At 35.4% G+C, this 21,940-nt stretch overlaps 1 protein-coding gene across 2 annotated transcripts in view; it reads left to right on the top strand.

Moving 5' to 3' along the window:
* Positions 1–21,940, top strand: part of DACH2 (dachshund family transcription factor 2) — a 640,028-nt gene that overhangs the window by 596,562 nt on the left and 21,526 nt on the right. Inside the window, exons 9-10 of one of the 2 annotated variants that reach the window (XM_067024263.1) lie at positions 8,697–8,875; positions 8,971–9,118. In XM_067024263.1, coding sequence (XP_066880364.1) covers positions 8,697–8,875; positions 8,971–9,118 — 327 coding nt within the window. The remainder of the gene's footprint in view (positions 1–8,696; positions 8,876–8,970; positions 9,119–21,940) is intronic. The other variant, XM_067024264.1, reaches the window with a different exon arrangement.

Raw genomic sequence — 21,940 nt, 5'->3', positions numbered from 1 at the left:
AAATTAGATGTGAATATTGATCTAGAAGAGAGTAAAATTGAAACAAGCCCCACAGCCTAACTAGAAATGTAGATGAGGAAGAGGCAATGTTAAAACACGAAAGAAAATGGCACACTAATTTGTTCTAGTGATGAAGTTTACCCCTCCCTGTCCCCTTGATTATACCTTATGAATTATTTTATTATTATTTTACAAAAAAAAACTTGTTCACCAGATGGTATAGGCACTCATAGCAGTAGACAATATCTAAAAATAGCATTGTGCATTTGGTGAAGGTTGTTGAATTGAGCATTATTAATAGATACCTGCTTCTTTGATAAAACTTCAGAGGTTTCCAAAGGAGAAGCAACAGTTTTGATGGTCTTAATGCCAACATTACACAGAAAAGGAAAACTGAAAATTACAGTGCTTTGCTCTAATAATTAACATTTATTTTAAAGAAAATTCAGTTTTGTAAAATAATTAAATTAAATGATCGGTGTCATTTTGAACTGGCTAGGTTTACAATAGTATAGTCATTATGATTCCAAAACTCAGCTATTAGAAAAACCCTTAAATTTTTTCTATTATAAAAATATGGTGCCTCAGTGCCTCAATTATTTATTTCCTAGCTGAAACGGAAAAATCAGTATATATTCTCACCAATGTGTGTGCATGCATATTTGTGTGTCTGACAGAGACAGAGACAGAAGAGAGAGATAATTAATGAATAAAAGAATGTTCTCAATTTTATATCATTGGTACTGTGGAAACATCAAAAATATAAATATTCAGACTATAAGCAGGTATAATTGCAGGGTTATTAGTGAGCATATAAATATAAATGTCAAAACTGTATAATTATCTGCATATTCCTCATTAGAGTTTATAGGAGGTGACAAATTATAAACTGTTATATAGACTGTTCTTGCCAAGTTCTCCATAACAGTGTCATTCTGATTTTAAATCGTTTTTAATTTTTAATCTTAACCCTACCAAAATACCCACTTTCCATCTTTCATGGATACAGGAAATAGTACTCAAGGATTAATCCATAGAACTGCTTACTGAACAGTTGCTTATGTTAAATTCATTCTTGGAAAAGTATTTTGCTTTTACCTGTATAGACTCACTAATTTATTTTACTGTTTTGTTGCCTGATTCTATGTTGCAAATAGGTTCCATTATACATTTTTTTACAGTGCAATGTAAATTCGTTTTCAGAATCTCTAGGTCTGTAGAACAGGCTAGTTGATGTATCTCTAATTTTATGCAATTTCTTGAAGCTGTGAAAATACGTACTTAAAATTAGGTAATATTGAGCTTCCCTGGTGGTGCAGTGGTTGAGAGTCCGCCTGCCGATGCCGGGGACACAAGTTCGTGCCCCGGTCCGGGAAGATCCCACATGTAGTGGAGAGGTTGGGCCCGTGAGATATGGCCGCTGAGCCTATGCTTCTAGAGCCTGTGCTCCGCAACAGGAGAGGCCACAATAGTGAGAGGCCTGCGTGCCACAAAAAAAAAAAAAAAAAAAAAAAGGTAACATTTTGAAATTTCTTAAAATGGTAAAGACAGCTATTTTAAAAAGGTACTATAATAGGAAGCAATATTAATCATCTTTAAATGTAGCAAAATTTACTTTTATATAGCTCAGTGGTTTCTCAAACTGTGGTCCCCACACCAGGAACATGAAACATCAACTGGGCACTTAGGAATTCCAGTTGCTAAGCCCTACTCTAGACCTACTGAATCAGAAACTTTGGAAGTTGGGAACGATTTTTTAAAGACCTTCAGGACACTCTGATGTATGATAAAGTTTAAGAACCACTGATGTTAAGGTACTGGATGAATAACTTGCTCCCTTGTACCTTCTACTGATCCACTCTACTCAGATATGTTAACTAAGTAAAAAAAAAAAAATCAGTGATTTTAAAGTTAGCACCTGAAATGCCAGGTCAGAGCAGTAAATTCTCTTCCTGAGTTGTGCCAGATTAAGGAGAGAACTTTCTTCCCTGGTTGATGGAAAGGATTGCACATTTCCCAGCCGGGAAGCAAAATGAAAAATCTTCTTTACAGCCTCTGCAGTCAGCTAGATGACTGAACCCCTAGTAAGGGTAAAATCAGGGTTATATTAGAACTATGAGACCATTCTACAGATAAACCAGGGCAATGAAACATTGTCCCCTGGAAGGGTCAGCTGATTGATGGAAATATGTGCACTCTCCCCCATTTTTCCTAAACACATCTCTTTAAAACATCAGCTTCCTTCCCACTTTACCTCTATGCCCACTCCTGCCTCCTGTTTGCTAATTTCTAATGTAAACTCTTACATACTAACTTCTCACTCATTTAATGTTCTCTCTGCAACCTTTTTCACAGAGGTAGCCAGGCTTGTTTTCTGGAGAAGGGACTTGTACATGCCTCTGGTGCTTTTTGGTTGTTTATATTAGAAATTCTTGTCTGTCTTGCAGTTTTTAGATGAAATTCTAGTCTCTGTATGAAACTTCTTTCTATTCCAAGTCCCCAGCCTTTTTCTATTTCTAAGCTCTAGAAAATACAGATGTACTTCAAAAAAAATCAGTCAAGTTTGCTTTATCTTTGATGCAATAATACATCATCTCAAAGATGATAGGAAAGTATGTGTATGGGCCAGAAAGATTTATACTTTTACTATCTTTAGTCCTCAAAGGACTATGATATGCAGACAGCTTAAATAAATATACAATAGTCATCCTTTAATAACTATATCAACTATTTTTCAAAATTGTATTATTTCAGTTTATCACAATATCTGTAGACTATAGTAATCATTTATTTTATTGGAAAGGCTGAGAGTTGATAAGAAACTCTTTACCTCGATCCCCTCTTTCTTCCTTCCTTTCACCACATAATTGTAAAAAAAACCTTAAAATTATATATTCATGTATATATATAATTTTACCTTTTTGGAATAGAAAGAAAACATTGAATCAGTCTGATAATCAAGAATCTTACCTCATGCTTTAAGATTATTGGTACAAATCTAAAATCATTACAATTGTTGTAGGCCCTAGACAGTTACTATTCTAAATGCTGAGAAGATAGCAATGGGAAATAAAAAACAGGAAAAGTTCCCACTTTCATGGAGAGTATATTATAGTAAAATGAAATGTAAAAAAAATAGTGAATAAATAAGTTATATTGTATATTAAATTGTGATAAATTTTACAGAAAAATGCATGTTAAGGGGATGGAAATAAGGGTGCAGTCTGCAGTGTTAAATAAGATGTTTGGTGTAAGTTTCACTGATAAGGTGATATTTGAGCAAAGAACTGAAGTCAGGAACCTGAAATTAAATGCACAAGTACCCTAAAACATACCTTGTAAAGTACTGTGTTAGTTCTACATCACTGATTTGACCTTACTGTCTTATTAAGCATATTAACTCTCTAGAAGAAGTTTAGTACAGAAAGGGAGATCTAGTGAACTGTTCATTCATTGAGATTTTCCTATGTAATTTTGAAACAGCAGTTGTCAACCAGTTTTGATGTTTGGGCCAGATAATTCTTTGGTGGGGATGGAGACAGAGGGCAGGGCATCCCTGGCCTCAACCATTAGATGCTAGTAGCACACACCCCTACCTCCTCAGCTTTGACAGTCAAAAATGTCTTCAGCCGCTGCCAAATGTCCTCTGGGCAGCAAAATTGCCCACAGTTGAGAACTACTGACCTTGACTTAGGAAGACTCCTCAGAACTTTGATAACTGAGAAAGTAACTTTGGCCTAATTTAGGGTGAAGCCAGGCTCATCCAGTTATTACCTAGAAGAGGATCTTTCCAACATGTCTTTCATGAGGTGTTACTGTATGCTTAAGTAGTCAAATATGTTACTATGTTCTCTTCCATTCCTGGGAAGTTTCAATTAACAATTTATTTAACAAACATTTATATTGCATTTACTTTGAGTAACTTTACAAATTTTAGCTTATTAATCTTTATAACAACCCTATAAGATAGGTATTATTATTATCCTAACTTTACAGATGAGGAAATTGAGGCACAGAAAGAATAAGGAATTTTTCCAGGGGCTAGCAAATCATAGAGCAGGGTTGCAAACATAGGCAGTCAGGCTCCAACATCTTATACTCTTTGTCACTATGCTCTCAGCTACCTAATTTAACATGTAACATATGTTAATATTTAGAATTAGCATTTTAAAGGCTCTGAGATGTTCTGATTTAATAAATTTAGCCAGCTTGGGGATCTAGTTTTTCTTTTCCAAATTTGATGATGGCAACACTTGAGTCATTGTTCGACTCAGACCATGAACACTTCCTCATATTCATGCAGGTCAGATCATTTCACAGCAGTTGGTCATTTTGTTGTTGTTATTGTTCCTCATTTTGGAAGAGGGAAGCAGGTGTCTTGCTTGTGCTGAATGTAATACTAATGACCAACAAAAGAGAGTCCCCTGGGCCAGCTTTATTTAGGGGAAAGCTCTTAAATCAAATAATGAAATATAATTTATTTGTTAAAGAATGAAAACTGATGACCTGGTAGGTGGCTGTATCCTTCCACTGCTGAGTGAGTCTGCTGAGTTCAATTTCCATTCCTGTATCACAATCCTTAAACCCCAGGGGAAAGAGGAAAGACTTAACCCAATGTAAATTGGGCAAACAAGAATAGAGTCATACAAAAAGGTTCCAGCATGCTTGACTTTAATTTTTAGGGGGACTTTCCATCCTGAGCATTTATCATTGTTTATCTTTTTTTTTTCTACAAATACACTTGTCAACTTTTGCATCTATTCATCTGGGCCCTAGGTAAGAACTTAAAATTAAAAGCTTGTTCTCGAAATGGATTTCCAAGCACTATTACAAAGTATGGCAGGTTTAACAAACAAGTTCAATAAAAGCAGTCTCCAATTTGCTTCAATAAATTAAGAGGTTGCTCATACCCTCAGCTAGATAGCAGTAGTCCTATCTTTATCTTTTAGGTTATACCATTGCTTCATATGTGTTGATAAAGATTTTAACATATACATTTTGAACATTAGCCTTTTAAATGCTCTGTCAAAACCCCTTTCTCCCTGGATTACAAAGAGATGCTCTTATTTCACTGACAATCTATATTTCTAGTACTTGCTTATATTTTATTTCATTGCCAATTAGGATTTCCCAATCCTACCTAATAAATCCCTACATAACAGCGCATCTATTCAAACTCTGAGGAAAATGTAGATGCCACTCAGATGTGAAAACTTATTACAAGATTGAAATAGATTTCTAATGCATTTATCATTCATTTTTGTAGCATGTGATTTAAATCAGAAAAAAAAATGATGAATGGTTTGACAGTTTCCACTCATATACACCAAACATAATACACTTCGACTAGTTTTTGGCTATTATGGACCTTAACATGCAATGTGACCTTGATCTGGAAAAGCAGGTTTGGTTTGCACAGAAGCTTAATCATAAGAAGTCATAAGTAGAAATCTTCTTCTTTACTTCCCTTTCTTAGGACTAGGAAATTTATTGCTTATGGAAAAGGTAAGATATGAACAATGGGCCAAATAGAGTCCAGGGTTATCTTATTCGTGTAAAAACTGCTGCTGAAAATCTATGTGACCTCTGCTACACTGTCATCCCAATTCCCACCCTCTGTGTCCTATTTGTCTTTTGGTAGACTCTTAGATCTGTGTGCTGTCTCTATGTGTCTCTCTTGGGCCAGATTATCAAAATGAATCATTGCCTGCACACCTCTTATATTTCTATTTATTTTCCTGGTGTTGACTAGGTCTGATGAAATATGATTCTTTTTGCATTTGATCCTCACTGCAGCAAACAGCACCTGATTCAGCTGTGTCTATCTCTTTAACGAAGAGTAATAGTATTTTGAAACTTCAATCTTCTATACAGCAACATTACAAACCATAGACCATACAACCTGTCTTCATAGTCAATAGTAATCTTACTTTCAGCCAATTTAATGGCATTTCATTCATCTCCAAATAGAAGACTTCTGATGATTTTAATGTCGTTCTAATTTTGTTTTATGCATACCTAACGTATTGCTTTCGTTTTCAGGTATTTTGATTGTAGAATACCCTGATCACTGAGGTTACATGTGTGTGTAGAGTGATACATGACTAAGAATCCATAATTTTAAGAAGTCTCCCCTGGTGCAAAATATTTATTCAAGAGAAACATTATATTATCTCGGAATCAGCAGGAAGTCAATGTTCTAACTTTGTGGTGGTTTATTTTGTAAAAAATAGATCTTCCAGGTCACATAAATTCATCTTTAAGATTTATAAACATCAATATAAAGATGTTGAACCTCCCCAATTATTATTAATATTGATAGATCATAATGAAGTCATTCTACCTATCCACTTATGCACTCATGTGCAGAAGACAAAATACTAGCTAAATACAGACGTCAAGTAACACAAATAAAGTATAATATTGCTTCATTAGTTGTTGAGAAATATCCCTTAGAGACATTAGAGCTGCTGCCTAAGACATATTTTAGAATTTATATTTTTAATGAGATATTTCCAATGTTCAAACCTTGTACTTGAAACAGATCACAGAACATGTGCTCACTCCCTCTGGAATACTTTGCCTCTTCCAAAACTGCTACTGACGAAGAAGAAAGGGAGGGATGGAGGGAGGGAGGGAGGAAGGAAGGAAGGAAGGAAGGAAGGAAGGAAGGAAGGAAGGAAGGAAGGAAGGAAGGAAGGAAAGAAGGAAGACATGTTCTAGAAGAGGTTAGGTTTAATTTTACAAGCAAGTTGTATAAAATACATGCATCAGGCATTTATGATCAAAATAATATTTGTAAGTTTTACTAAAAAACAATTCCTGGGAATATGTTCATTATAGTTTCCTGTGCTAAAAGAAAATTAGCAGGCTATTTTTTGCATACTATTTAATTATTTAAAACTGATAAACAAATACATTTTGGATTCAAATAATGTGAAACTGTTGATTCTCTAAAATAATCATTAGCATTTTTATCCCTATAGGTTTTAGAAAATTAGAAATTGTGAAGGTGATCTATATCAAGAGTATTTTTTCAGAGATAATGCTATCCCATTAAGTAATCCCACAGAAGTTCCCGCAATTGTATGCCACAGCTTCCCACACAAGAAATGCCACAGCAAACCATGATGACTGTGAAATCAATAGGGTTCAAGACACTGCTCACTAAATATATAGGCTGCTTTCAATTGAAAAATGAGTTCTAACTGCATGACAAATCCATATTCCTATCCCTACAAGGACCAGACCAATAGCCAGATTTTTGCTTTCAAACCATATGAAAATTGGTTAGGTCTAGATTCAAGCCTAATTTTTTCCTGAATGAGTTTCAAAATATATGGGGTCACTGAAAATTTTTATGACCAGAGATACATATTTTCAAACATTGCATGTGCTTAGTTACTGGTGACTGGTGAGTAGAGTAATTTTGTTTGAGGTGCTGTGATCAACTCATTGTGCACTGCTATTGAAGCCATTTAAGAATGCCAGGGTTTGTTTGGCTACATTCCAAGATTACCTCTGTAGCAGTTTATTTTTACATTTATCAAAAAAGCCCCAATTCCTAATTGCAGAGGAAACTGCTATCTGGTTCACACATCTCACAAAGATTTTCAACCAGAATTCAAGTATATAGCCAAGCAGTTAGCTTCTCAAAGTAAGAGGAGATTCCTTTTGTAATTAGATGTATCTGTGCAAAAAAAATTCTGAAATATCTTATTAGACAAAAATTCTATTGGTGTCTCTTCATATGAAGCTAAGAGGGAATCTCATTAAAGTAATTAGTGTGTGGGAGAAGTTAATATAAAAAGATAAGGGGAGAAAATATACATTGTTGTTTTACACATAAGTCGTTATGTTTTTCATAAGAAATATTCTTCAAAATAAAATGTAACACTGGAAACAACCCAGATGCCATACTAGTGAATGATTAAACAGACAGTCATGTATCCATGCAATGGAAAACTTTTCAGGATTAAAAAGGATTAAAAAAAACCCACTGATACATGCCACAACATGGATGAACCTCAAAAACATTATGCTAAGTGAAAGAAGACAAACAAAAAAGATCACTTACGATATGATTCTATTTATATAAATATCCAGAAAAGGCAATCCCATAGAGACAAAAAGTAGATTAGTGGTTGCCAGGAGCTGAGAATGGGAAAGGAGATTAATTGTAAATGGGCATGAGGGGTATTTTGTGGGTGATTGAGGTGTTCTAAATTAGATTTTTGGTAATGGTTGTACGATTCTGTAAATTTACTAAAACTTATCGATGCATACAATTAAAATAGATGAATTTTATTATATGTAAATTATACTTCAATAAAGGTGTTAAACTATGGAGATGATAGATATAGATAGATAGATTTAAAGAGAAAAAATAAAAAGCAATTAGAGTTTTACCAGGAAGTGATCTGATTATTTAATTTATAGATATTAATAAGCATGTCAAATTTGTTTCTCCAAATTTTATGCCAATTAGCAGTAAATGTTGGTTCATTTTTCACTAATTCTTTACTGAAACATTTATTTTGATAAATGAGAGGCAGCTGGGACATAGGTATGACTTCCAGTTATGAGTTTTCCATCATTTGGCTTTAGAAACAAAATCTTTATAGAGGTGAAGGAAACAGTGAAAATTTTGAGCTGTTAGTTTATGAACCTTCTGATATTAATTTTGTTTCTTGCAGAAGAGGTACCTATTCAAATTCCAATGATGAAGTCACCCCTGGACAAGATCCAACTGACTGCTGGGCAGGCATTGCCTCCTGGATTCGCTGGACCATTCATTTTTGCTGATAGTCTGTCCTCTGTGGAGACTCTGTTGACCAACATTCAGGTCAACAATATTTCTATAAACAAAATAAATGTAATACAAGACATTAGCACCTACATAAATTATTTCATATTTGAGAAATTAAAACAGATAAGATGAACTGCATGTCATTTGCTGTATTTTGACAGGGTCTACTGAAAGTGGCTTTGGATAATGCTCACATCCAAGAGAAGCAGATTCAACAAGAAAAAAAGGATCTGCGAATGGAGCTCTATAGAGAGAGAGAAATTAGAGAAAACCTTGAAAGACAACTCGCAGTTGAGCTTCAAAGCAGAAGTAAGTATAACAAGTTCAATATAAGTGAATAAGTTAAGATTGTGTTGGATATATTTTCAGTAGTAATAGATATATTCTGAGGGATAGCCAGGAACTGCTGAAAACAAATGACAAGCTAAGAACCAAATACTGTGTGCAATCCACAAGGTAAGATGTTTATACTATTTCTCTTTGTAATTAAACATAATGAGCAAGATCTACACTTCATTTTTGGAGACATGAATATTCTTAGTTCTCTCACAATTTCACAAAATATTCCTGGATACATATATATATATATATATATATATATATATATATATATATATATTCTAATAATTCCTTATGTATTAAATGCTTAATCTTTGCCAAGAACAATGTTAGATTTTGGGGTTAGAAGATAAAACTCAGTCCCTGTCCTTGAAAGATTTAAATTTCAGAGGACTAGCACAACCAACCAGCTAATTATAAGACAAAGTGGAAAGAACAATGATGTACATCATATATGTTTATATAGACAGGGGGTAGTAAGCTCAGTTGGTGGTGTGAGGAATTGATGGTTGAAGAAGGTTTTCTGATGCTGACACTTGAACCTGAGTCTTGAAGCATCAGTAAGCCAAGAAAAGCATGAGAGTAACTGAGTGATCTGGTCATTCTAGAACAATGAACATAGGCATGGAGGCAATAAGCCTCAAAATTGGCAAATATATACAGTGTATAAATACCATGACTTTGAGTTTTATGAAGTGAATGTTGGGGAATAATGCATAACGAAAGTAGAGGCTAAATTATAAAGGGCATTTTCTTTTTTTAACATTGTTATTGGAGAATAATTGCTTAACAATGGTGTGTTAGTTTATGTTTATAACAAAGTGAATAAGCAATACATATACATATATCCCCATATCTCCTCCCTCTGCATCTTCCTCCCACCTTCCCTATCCCACCCCTCTAGGTGGTCACAAAGCACCAAGCTGATCTCCTTATGCTATGCAGCTGGTTCCCACTAGCTACCTATTTTACTTTTGGTAGTATATATAAGTCGTTGCCACTCTCTCACTCCGTCCCAGCGTACACTTCCCCCTCTCCGTGTCATCAAGTCCATGCTCTACGTCTGAGTCTGTATTCCAGTCCTGCACCTAGGTTCTTCAGAACCTTTTATTTTTTTAGATTCCATATATATGTGTTAGCATATGGTATTTGCTTTTCTCTTTCTGACTTACTTCACTCTGTATGACAGACTCTAGATCCATCCACCTCTTTACAAATAACTCAATTTTGTTTCCTTTTATGGCAGAGTAATATTCCATTGTATATATGTGCCACATCTTCTTTATCCATTCATCTGTCAATGGACACTTAGGTTGCTTCCATGTCCTGGCTATTGTAAATAGAGCTTCAATGAACATTGTGGTACATGACTCTTTTAAAATTATGGTTTTCGCAGGGTATATGCCCAGTAGTGGGATTGCTGGGTCGTATGGAAGTTCTATTTTTAGTTTTTTAAGAAACCTCCATACTGTTCTCCATAGTGACTGCATCAATTTACATTCCAACCAACAGTGAAAGAGGGTTCCGTTTTCTCCACACCCCCTCCAGCAATTATTGTTTGTAGATTTTTGATGATGGCCATTCTGACTGGTGTGAGGTGATACCTCATTATAGTTTGATTTGCATTTCTCTAATGATTAGTGATGCTCAGCATCCTTTCATGTGTTTGTTGGCAATATGTATATCTATGAAGAAATGCCTATTGAGGTCTTCTGCCCATTTTTGGATTGGGTTGTTTGTTTTTCTGATATTGAGCTGCATGAGCTGCTTGTAAATTTTGGAGATTAATCCTTTGTCAGTTGCATCTTTTTCAAATATTTTCTCCATTCTGAGGGTTGTCTTTTCATCGTGTTTATGGTTTCCTCTGCTGTGCAAAACTTGGAAGTTTCGTTATGTCTCATTTGTTTATTTTTGGTTTTATTTCCTTTTCTCTAGGGGGTGGGTCAAAAAGGATCTTGCTGTGCTTTATGTCATAGAGTGTTCTGGCTATGTTTTCCTCTAAGAGTTTTACAGTGTCTGGCCTTACATTTAGGTCTTTAATCCATTTTGAGTTTCTTTTTGTGTATGGTGTTAGGGAGTGTTCTAATTTTATTCTTTTACATGTAGCTTTCCAGTTTTCCCAGGACCACTTATTGAAGAGTCTCTCTTTTCTCCATTGTATATTCTTGCCTACTTTATCAAAAATAAGGTGACCATATGTGCATGGATTTATGTCTGGGCTTTCTATCCTGTTCCATTGGTCTATATTTCTGTTTTTGTGCCAGTACATATTGTCTTGATTACTGCAGCTTTGTAGTATAGTCTGAAATCAGGGAGCCTGATTTCTCCAGCAGCACGTTTTTTCTCAGGATTGATTTGGCTATTCGGGGTCTTTCATGTTTCCATACAAATTGAAATTTTTTGTTCTAGTTCTTTAAAAAAATACCATTAGTAGCTTCACAGGGATTGCATTGAACCTGTAGATTGCTTTGGGTAGTATACACATTTTTACAATGTTGATTCTTCCAGTACAAGAATATGGTATATCTCTCCATCGGTTTGTATCATCTTTAATTTCTTGCATAAGTGCCTTAGAGTTTTCTGCATACAGGTTTTTGTCTCCTTAGGTAGGTTTATTCCTAGGTATTTTATTCTTTTTGTTGCAGTATTAAATGGGAGTGTTTCCTTAATTTCTCTTTCAGATTTTTCATCATTAGTATATAGGAATGCAAGAGATTTTTGTGCATTAATTTTGTATCCTGCTACCTTAGCTAAGTCACTGATTACCTCTAGTAGTTTTCGGGTAGCATCTTTAGGATTCTCTATGTATAATATCATATCATCTGCAAACAGTGACAGGTTTACTTCTTTTAGAATTTGGATTCCCTTTATCTCATTTTCTTCTCTGATTGTTGTGGCTAAAACTTCAAAAAGTATGTTGAATAATAGTGGTGAGAGTGGGCAACCTTGTCTTCTTCCTCATCTTGGTGGGAATGGTTTCAGTTTTCCACCATTTAGAATGATGTCGGCTGTGGGTTTGTCACCTATGGCCTTTACTATGTTGAGGTAAGTTCCCTCTATGCCTACTTTCTACAGGGTTTTTATCATAAATAGGTGTAGAATTTTGTTGAAAGCTTTTTCTGTATCTATTGATATGATCATGTACTTTTTATCCTTCAATTTGTTACTATGGTATATCACATTGACTGATGTGCATATATTGAAGAATCCCACTTGCATCAAGTGGGGTTAATCCCCACTTGATCATGGTGTATGATCCTTTTAATGTGCTGTTGGATTCCATTTGCTAGTATTTTGCTGAGCATTTTTGCATCTATGTTCATCAGTGATATTGGCCTGTAGTTTTCTTTGTTTGTGACATCTTTGTCTGGTTTTGGTATCAGGGTGATGGTGGCCTTGTAGAATGAGTTTGGGAGTTTTCTTCCCTCTGCTATAATTTGGAAGAGTTTGAGAAGGATAGGTGTTAGCTCTTCTCTATATTTTTGATAGAATTCACCTTGAAGCCATCTGGTCCTGGGCTTTTTTTTTGTTGGAAGATTTTTATCACAGTCTCAATTTCAGTGCTTGTGATTGGTCTGTTTATATTTTCGAGTTCTTCCATGTTCAGTCTTGGAAGGTTGTGCTTTTCTAAGAATGTGTCAATTTCTTCCAGATTGTCCATTTTATTGGCATATAGTTGCTTATAGTAATCTCTCATGATCCTTTGTATTTGTGCAGTGTCAGTTGTTACTTCTCCTTTGTCATTTCTAATTCTGTTGATTTGAGCCTTCTCCCTTTTTTTCTTGATGAGTCTGGCTAATGGCTTACAATTTTTTTTTTGTCTTCTCAAAGAACCAGCTTTTAGTTGTATTTATCTTTGCTATTGTTTCCTTCATTTCTTTTTCATTTATTTCTGATCTGATCTTTATGATTTCTTTCCTTCTGCTACATTTGGGGATTTTTTTGATCTTCTTTCTCTAATTGCTTTAGGTGTAAGGTTAGGTTGTTTATTTCAGATGTTTCTTGTTTCTTGAGGGTAGGATTGTATTACTATAAACTTCCCTCTTAGAACTGCTTTTGCTACATCCAATAGATTTTGGGTCATAGTGTTTTAATTGTCATTTGTTTCTAGGTATTTTTTGATTTCCTATTTGATTTCTTCAGTGATCTCTTGGCTATTAAGTCATGTGTTGTTTAACCTCCATGTGTTTGTATTTTTTACATATTTTTCCTGTAATTGATATCTAGTCTCATAGCATTGCAGTCAGAAAAGATACTGTATATGATTTCAATTTTCTTAAATTTACCAAGGCATGATTTGTGACCCAAGATATGATCTCTCCTGAAGAAAGTACCATGAGCCCATGAGAAGAAAGTGTATTTGTTGTTTTTGGTTGGACTGTCCTATATATATCAATTAAGTCCATCTGCTTTAATGTATAAATTAAAGCTTGTGTTTCTTTTTAAATTTTCATTTGTATGATATGTCCATTGGTGAAAGTGGGGTGTTAAAGTCCCCTACTATGACTGTGTTACTGTCTGTTTCCCCTTTTATGGCTGTTAGCATTTACCTTATGTATTGAGGTGCTCATTTGTTGGGTGCATAAATATTTACAATTGTTATATCTTCTTCTTGGACTGATCCCTTGATCATTATGTAGTGTCCTTCATTGTCTCTTGTAATAATCTTTATTTTAAATTTTATTTGGTCTGATATGGGAATTGCTACCCCAGCTTTCCTCTATTTCCATTTGCATGGTATATCTTTTTCCATCCCCTCACGTTCAGTCTGTATTTGTCCCTAGGTCTGAATGGGTCTGTTGTAGACAGCATATACACGGGTCTTTTTTTTTTAATCCATTCAGCCAGTCTATGTCTTTTGGTTAGAGCATTTAATCCATTTATATTTAAGGTAATTCTTGATATGTATGTTCCTATTACCATTTTCTTAATTGTTTGGGGTTTGTTATTGTAGGTCTTTTCCTTCTCTTCAGTTTCCTGCCTAGAAAAGTTCCTTTAACATTTCTCGTAAAGATGATTTGGTAGTGCTGAATTCTCTTAGCTTTTGCTTGTCTGTAAATGTTTTAATTTCTCCATCAAATCTGAATATGATACTTGCTGGGTAGAGTAATCTTGGTTGTAGTTTTTTCCCTTTCTTCATTTTAAATATGTCCTTCCACTCCCTCTTGGCTTGCAAACTTTCTGTTGAAAGATCAGCTCTTAACCTTATTGAGATTCCTTTGTATGTTATTTGTTGTTTTTCCCTTGCTGCTTTTAATATTTTTCCTTGTATTTAATTTTTGGTAGTTTGATTAATATATTTCTTGGCATGTTTCTCCTTGGACTTTTCCTGTATGAGACTCTCTGTGTTTCCTGGACTTGATTGACTATTTCCTTCCCATATTAGGGAAGTTTTCATCTATAATCTCTAAATATTTTCTCAGTTCCTTTGTTTTTCTCTTCTTCTTCTGGGACCTGTGTAATTCAAATGTTGGTGCATGTAACGTTGTCCCAGATGTCTTTGAGTCTGTCTTCATTTCTTTTTATTCTTTTTCACTTATTCTGCTCTGCAGTAGTTATTTCCAATATTTTATCTTACAGGTTGCTTATCCGTTCTGCCTCAATTCTTCTTCTATTGATTTCTTCTAGAGAATTTTAAATTTCACTTAGTGTGTTGTTAATCATTGTTTGCTCTTTAGTTCTTCTAGGTCCTTGTTAAACGTTTCTTTTATTTTCTCCATTCTATTTCCAAGACTTTGATCATCTTTACTATCATTACTCTGAGTTCTCTTCCTAGTAGACTGCCTATTTCCTCTTCATTTGTTTGGTCTGGTGGGTTTTTGCCTTACTCCTTCATCAGCTGTGTGTTTCTATGTCTTCTCATTTTGCTTAACTTACTGTCTTTGGGGTCTCCTTTTCACTGGCTGTAGGTTTGTAGTTCCCATTGTTTTTGGTGTCTGCCCCCAGTGGCTAATGTTGGTTCAGTGGGTTGTGTAGGTTTCCTGGTGGAGGGGCCTAGTGCCTGTTTTCTGCTGGATGAAACTGGATCTGGTCTTTCTGATGGACAGGACTGCATCCAGTGGTGTGTTTTTGTGTGTCTGTGTCCTTATTATGATTTTAGGCAGCCTCTCTGCTAATAGGTGGGATTGTGTTCTTGTCTTGCTAGTTGTTTGGCATAGGGTGTCCTGCACTCTAGCTTGCTGGTCATTGAGTGGAGCTGGGTTTTAGCATTGAGATGGAGATCTCTGGGAGAGCTTTGCCATTTGATATTATGGGGAGGTAGGAGTCTCTGGTGGACCAATGTCCTGAACTTGGCTCTCCCTTTGTGTGCAGAGCACAAAGACCCTGTCAGCCACATGGCTCAGAAGAGAAGTTTGGAAAAAAAGAAAGAAAAAAGTAAAATAAAAAAATAAAAAGTAATAAAAAGAGAAAAAAATAAGAAAGAAAGGAGCAGACAAACCAAAAATCAAATCCACTGTTGATAAAAAGCACTAAAAACTATACTAAAAACAAAATAAAACAAACAAAAAAAGGACAGACAGATCGCTAGGACAAATGGTAAAAGCAAAGCTATACAGGCAAAATCACACAAAGAAACATGCACATACACACTCACAAAAAGAGAAAGAGGAAAACAATATATATATATATATTGTTGCTCCCAAAATCCACTGCCTAAATTTTGGGATGATTCGTTCTCTATTCAGGTATTCCACTGATGCAGGGTACATCAAGTTGATTGTGGAGGTTTAATCCACTGCTCCTGAGGCTGCTGGGAGATATTTCCCTTGTCTTCTTTGTTCACACATCTCCTGGAGTTCAGGTTTGGATTTGGCCCCACCTCTGTGTGTCAGTCACCTGAGGGCATCTGTTTTTTGCTCAATAAGGATGATTTTAAAGGAGCAGCTGATTAGGGAGCTCTGGTCCACTCAGGCCAGGGGGAGGAAGGAGTACAGAATGTGGGGCGAGCCTACAGTAGCAGAGGCCAGTGTGACATTGCAACAGCCTGAGGCACACTGTGTGTTCTCCTGGGGAAGTTGTCCCTGGTTCACAGGACCCTGGCAGTGGCAGGATACACAGGCTCCTGGGAGAGGTGGTATGGAGGGTGACCTGTGCTTGCACACAGGCTTCTTGGTGACTGAAGCAGCAGCCTTAGTGTTTCATGCTCATCTCTGTTGTCCATGCTGAGAGCCGCAACTTGTGTCCATCTCTGGAGCTTCTTTAGGCAGTGCTCTGAATCCCCTCTCCTCGTGCACGTGGAAACAAAGTTTCTTCCCTCTTAAGCAGTTCCAGACTTTTTCCTGGACTCCCTCCTGGCTAGCTGTGGCACACCAGCCCCCTTCAGACTTGGTTCACACAGCCAACTGCAGTCTTCTCCCTGGGATCTGAACTCTGAAGCCCAAGCCTCAGCTCCCATCCCCCACACATCCCTGCTGGCAGGTGAGCAGACAAGCTTCTCAGGCTGGTGAGTGCTGTTCGGCACAATCCTCTATGCAGGAGTCTCTCCGCTTTTCCCTCTGCTCCCCTCTTGCTGTGCTGTCCTCTGTGGCTCTGAAGCTTCCCCCCCACCACCCCTCTTCTCCACCAGTGAAGGGGCTTCCTAGTGTGTGGAACCTTTTCCTCCTTCACAGGTCCCTCCCAGTGGTGCAGGTCCCATCTTTATTCTTTTGTCTCTGTTTTTTTCTTTTTTCTTTTGCCTACCCAAGTACGTGGGGAGTTTCTTACCTTTTGGGAAGTCTGAGGTCTTCTGCCAGCATTCAGTAGGTGTTCTGTAGGAGTTGTTCCACATGTACATGTATTTCTCATGTATGTTTGGGGAGGAAGGTGATCTCCACTTCTTACTCTTCTGCCATCTTGAAGGTCCACCCATAAAGTCCATTTTTAATCATGTAAAAGATTTGCTTAGACTTTGTCCTGTAGGTTATGGGAAGTATTAAAAGATAAGCAGTGGAGTGATCTGGTCTGCTTTCAAGCAGATAGACCACTCTGGTGTTGGGAATAGATTAGATGGGACTTGGAGTAAGACTGCAAACAAGGAAACTATGTTAAAGGGGATTGCCCTCATCTTGGCCGTGGTGATGAGGGCTGAATATGGTAGTATTAGTATGGATGGAGACAAAAGTGAGAGAATGGAAAATATTGTTCAGAAATAGAAATATGTTTCTAACAATGGGTAGGCATTTGATAATCTATAGATATGGATAATGAGACTAGCTCATATCAAAATCAGAGTAAATTCAAAACTTTAACCAATAATTTTCACCTCTTCCTTATATTTACCATAAAATACAAAACAGCAGCAAAAGTGTCTATTGTGCTTTTTAGCTTCTTTCTATTATTTGCTTATTCTTCTATAGAATGATCACAAAGCAAAATTCAAAGAGTTAAAGAGTGGGAATGAAAGGCAAAAAGGGAGAGAAAATTCACAACCCAGATAATGCCTCCCTAAACTAGGAAGAATTACTCCAGTTGAATGAAATCCACTAACTTTATACTACTCCAATATAGCATATTATATTCTGAAATTGTATCTAGAAGTTGAAATGTTACTATATTTTTCCCTTAAGACCTAAGAATTATTTGTTCAGTTCAAAATGGAAATTCAGTCATTACATTTAAAAAGAATTAAACATCTTCTTATCTTGCCAAAGTCATTAAATACTACTAAACAAAAGCTAAATTGTCTTTTTAAAGTTTGGAGAAATTAGTTTATTTCTGATATTTAGGATGCAATATATATTATTATGATTAGGAGTCACAAAAGCACATGTCTTTAGTACGGAAATTATTTATACTAAAGTACCAAATATGTTAAATACAATAACATTCACAAATTGACTTAGGAAAATCTACTACATATAGTAAAATTGGCTTCTAACTTTTAGGGATCTACTCATACCAATTTCTATTTACTAACTTCTTATAGAGTCTTCAGTTCTGTCTTTATAGTTGGTATCATAACTATTGTCTTTTAAAAAGTCTTAGACATTGTAGATGTAATATTGTATCTATTATCAGACTTACTATGAAGCATTTATATTTAATAAATTTAGCAATTATTATGATATAATAATAATACCACTACTAATATTCTATCATCATTACTACTACTGTCATTACTGTCACTATTACTACTACCATTACTACTACTACTACTACTACTACTACTACTACTACTACTGCTACCATCACTAGCTAATGCTTATTAATTGTCTGCTATGTGCTAAGCACTGTTTTTAACATTTTACATCTTATGACTAGCATAATGAAAAGAAACTACTCTGTTATCATCATTGATTTAGAGAAACTATCTGCTTCATCTCTATGAATCTCAGCATCATCATCTATTACAATAGTTGACTGCATGCTCACTTAAATTCCTTTCTAGTTGCCTAAATATCTCACACCCAGTAAACCTACTTTTTAGAACAAAGGGTGAACTCTTTATCTAAAGTCATATGATTGAAAAGAAAAATGTTTTACACTTATATATTCCTTCTAACTACCTTTTTGTTCCTAGCCAGAATGTGTTACTTGAATTAAACATATGTTATAATATTCTTTGCAGTTTAAACACTTAGAATCAAATAATGATAGAGCTACAAGAGAGCTTGGAGCTCATCTGTCTTGGTTCTTGACCAACTATATAGTCCCTAGGCTTTGAAACAATTACCTATATGATCTTTGGCCCTCAAGCTATGAGAACTACTAGTTCTGGGATCTTGAATAAATTTCTTGACCTCTCAAGGACTCAATTTCCTCATCTATAAAATGGAGATAACAATACCTTCCTTGCTGAGTTGTTGTAAGTTTTAAATGAGATATAGTCCTAGAAAAATGTTCAGTACATGGTAGGTCCTAAATAAATTATAGCTATTATTTTTATATAATTTTAATGTAATATTCTGTGGCATTGTTTATAATATATGGAATCATAAATTTCAAGGGAATCAGCATATGATGTTTTTGAATAAATAATTTTACTAGAAGCAAAATTTTGTCTTATCAAGGACATTGCTATACATTAATTTGAATAAATCTATGTGTTTGATTTAAATAATTTATTAAATGCTTTATTTGAATGATGATAATTAAGTATAATTATGATAGTAAAATCTTTTTCTGCTTAACCTTATTTAATAGACTTTTATCAAAAATAACAGAAACCATACATTCTCGGGGTCTTTATTCCAAGATTTCCATCTTGTTATTACCTTTAGTCCTCTGAATTTTTGTCTTAAATGAACATAAATGTAGATGAGTAAATGACTCTCTTCAAGTTGCTGAAGGTCATTTATATGAAAAGACATTGAACTGTGAGATAAATACAACTGAAACTCAAATTAGCATCATATTCACTTTAGTGCAATCAAAATATTTTAATTGTATTTTAATAATTTTAAGATTTTTTAAATGTCACATAATTTATAATTTTGTTTAATGTTCCTTGAATATTTTTCTATTGTTCTAATATCATTATCTTAAATTTTTACAACTGATTTGGAAGAATGTGAAGGTCGGTCTGCTTAGAACCCTGCAATGAACCAATATATTGCTGGAACCCAGTAATTCTGTTTGAGAAATTATCACAGATTTCAAGGTTTCAGGTAATAGTAACAATCATACATTAGGGCAGTTAAAGTTTCTAGTTAAGACATAAGGCCTTGAGAGTTGAATTATAATTGTTTTTACCTCCTCATTACCGTTTCTGTTTATGAAAGAAATGTGCCTTTACAGATTGCTTAACATAATCATTGCTGAAGTTATTCTCCTTAAAATGTAGAGATAGATTCAAATATAAATATATGGAGAGAGACAGAGTCTGGTGATATGTGCATATATTTAAAGAAATAGATATTTTCCCTAAAGACTGGTAACATCTCAAAGAAATAGATCCTTGACACTGTACATTTAAAAAAAAAATACCATGTTTTTTCTTTTTCTTCCATACAACTTTTTAATTTTCATCTTTATTGGAGTATAAGTGCTTTACAATGTTGTGTTAGATTCTGCTGTACGACAAAGTGAATCAGCTATATGTATACATATATCCCCATATCCCCTCCCTCTTGAGCCTCCCTCCCACCCTCCCTAACCCCCACCATAGGTCATCACAAACCAGTGAGCTGATCTCCCTGTTCTATGCAGCAGCTTCCCACTACCCTTCCATTTTACATTTGGTAGTGTATATATATCAGTGCTACTCTCTTATTTCATCCCAGCTTCCACTTCTCCCCCTGTGTCCTCAAGTATGTTGCCTACATCTGTGTCTTTATTCTTGCCCTGCCAGTAGGTTCATCAGTAGTGTTTCTTTAGATTCCATATATATGTGTTAGCATATGGTATTTGTTTTTCTCTTTCTGACTTACCTCACTCTGTATGACAGACTCTATGTCCATCCACCTCATTACAAATATCTCAATTTCGTTCTTTTTAATGGCACAGTAATATTCCACTGTATACATATGTCATTTCTTTATCCATTCATTTGTTGATGGACATTTAGGTTGCTGCCATGTCCTGGCTAGTGTAAATAGTGATGCAATGAACATTCTAGTACATGTCTCCTTTTGAAATATGGTTTACTCAGGGTATATGCCCAGGAGTGGGATTGCTGGGTCATATGGTAGTTCTATTTTTAGTTTTCTAAGGAACCTCCATACTGTTCTCCCTGCTGACTGTATCAATTTACATTCCCACCAACATTGCAGAGGTGTTCCCTTTTCTCCACACCATCTCCAGCATTTATTGTTTGTAGATTTTTTTTTCTTTTTTAAAAATAATTAATTATTTTTTTAACATCTTTATTGGAGTATAACTGTTTTACAATGGTGTGTTAGTTTCTGCTTTACAACAAAGTGAATCAGTTATACATATACATATGTTCCCATATCTCTTCCCTCTTACGTCTCCCTCTCTCCCACCTTCTCTATCCCACCCCTCTAGGTGGTCACAAAGCACAGAGCTGATCTCCCTGTGCTATGCAGCTGCTTCCCACTAGCTATCTATTTTACATTTGGTAGTGTATATATATCCATACCACTCTCTCACTTCGTCACAACTTACCCTTCCCCCTCCCCATATCCTCAAGTCCATGCTCTAGTAGGTCTGTGTTTTATTCCCGTCCTACCACTAATCTCTTCATGACATTTTTTTTTCTTAGATTCCATGTATATGTGTTAGCACAAGGGATTTGTTTTTCTCCTTCTGACTTACTTCACTCTGTATGACAGACTCCAGGTCTATCCACCTCATTACAAATAACTCAATTTCGTTTCTTTTTATGGCTGAGTAATATTCCATTGTATATATGTGGCACAACTTCTTTATCCATTCATCTGTTGATGGATGCTTAGGTTGCTTCCATGTCCTGGCTACTGTAAATAGAGCTTCAATAAACATTTTGGTACATGACTCTTTTAGAATTATGGTTTTCTCAGGGTATATGCCCAGTAGTGGGATTGTGGGGTCATATGGTAGTTCTATTTGTAGTTTTTTAAGGAACCTCCATCCTGTTCTCCATAGTGGCTGTATCAATTTACATTCCCACAAGCAGTGCAAGAGGGTTCCCTTTTCTCCACACCCTCTCCAGCATTTATTGTTTCTAGAGCTTTTGATGATGGCCATTCTGACCAGTGTGAGATGATATCTCATTGTAGTTTTGATTTTCATTTCTCTAATGATTAATGATATTGAGCATTCTTTCATGTGTTTGTTGGCAATCTGTATATCTTCTTTGGAGAAATGTCTATTTAGGTCTTCTGCCCATTTTTGGATTGGGTTGTTTGTTTTTTGTTATTGACCTGCATGAGT

The sequence above is a fragment of the Kogia breviceps genome, chromosome X (assembly GCF_026419965.1).
Source record: "Kogia breviceps isolate mKogBre1 chromosome X, mKogBre1 haplotype 1, whole genome shotgun sequence".
In the NCBI taxonomy this organism is placed as follows: Eukaryota; Metazoa; Chordata; class Mammalia; order Artiodactyla; family Physeteridae; genus Kogia; species Kogia breviceps.
The sequence above is the reverse complement of the archived record's forward strand: the minus strand, read 5'-3'. Positions and strand labels throughout refer to the sequence as shown.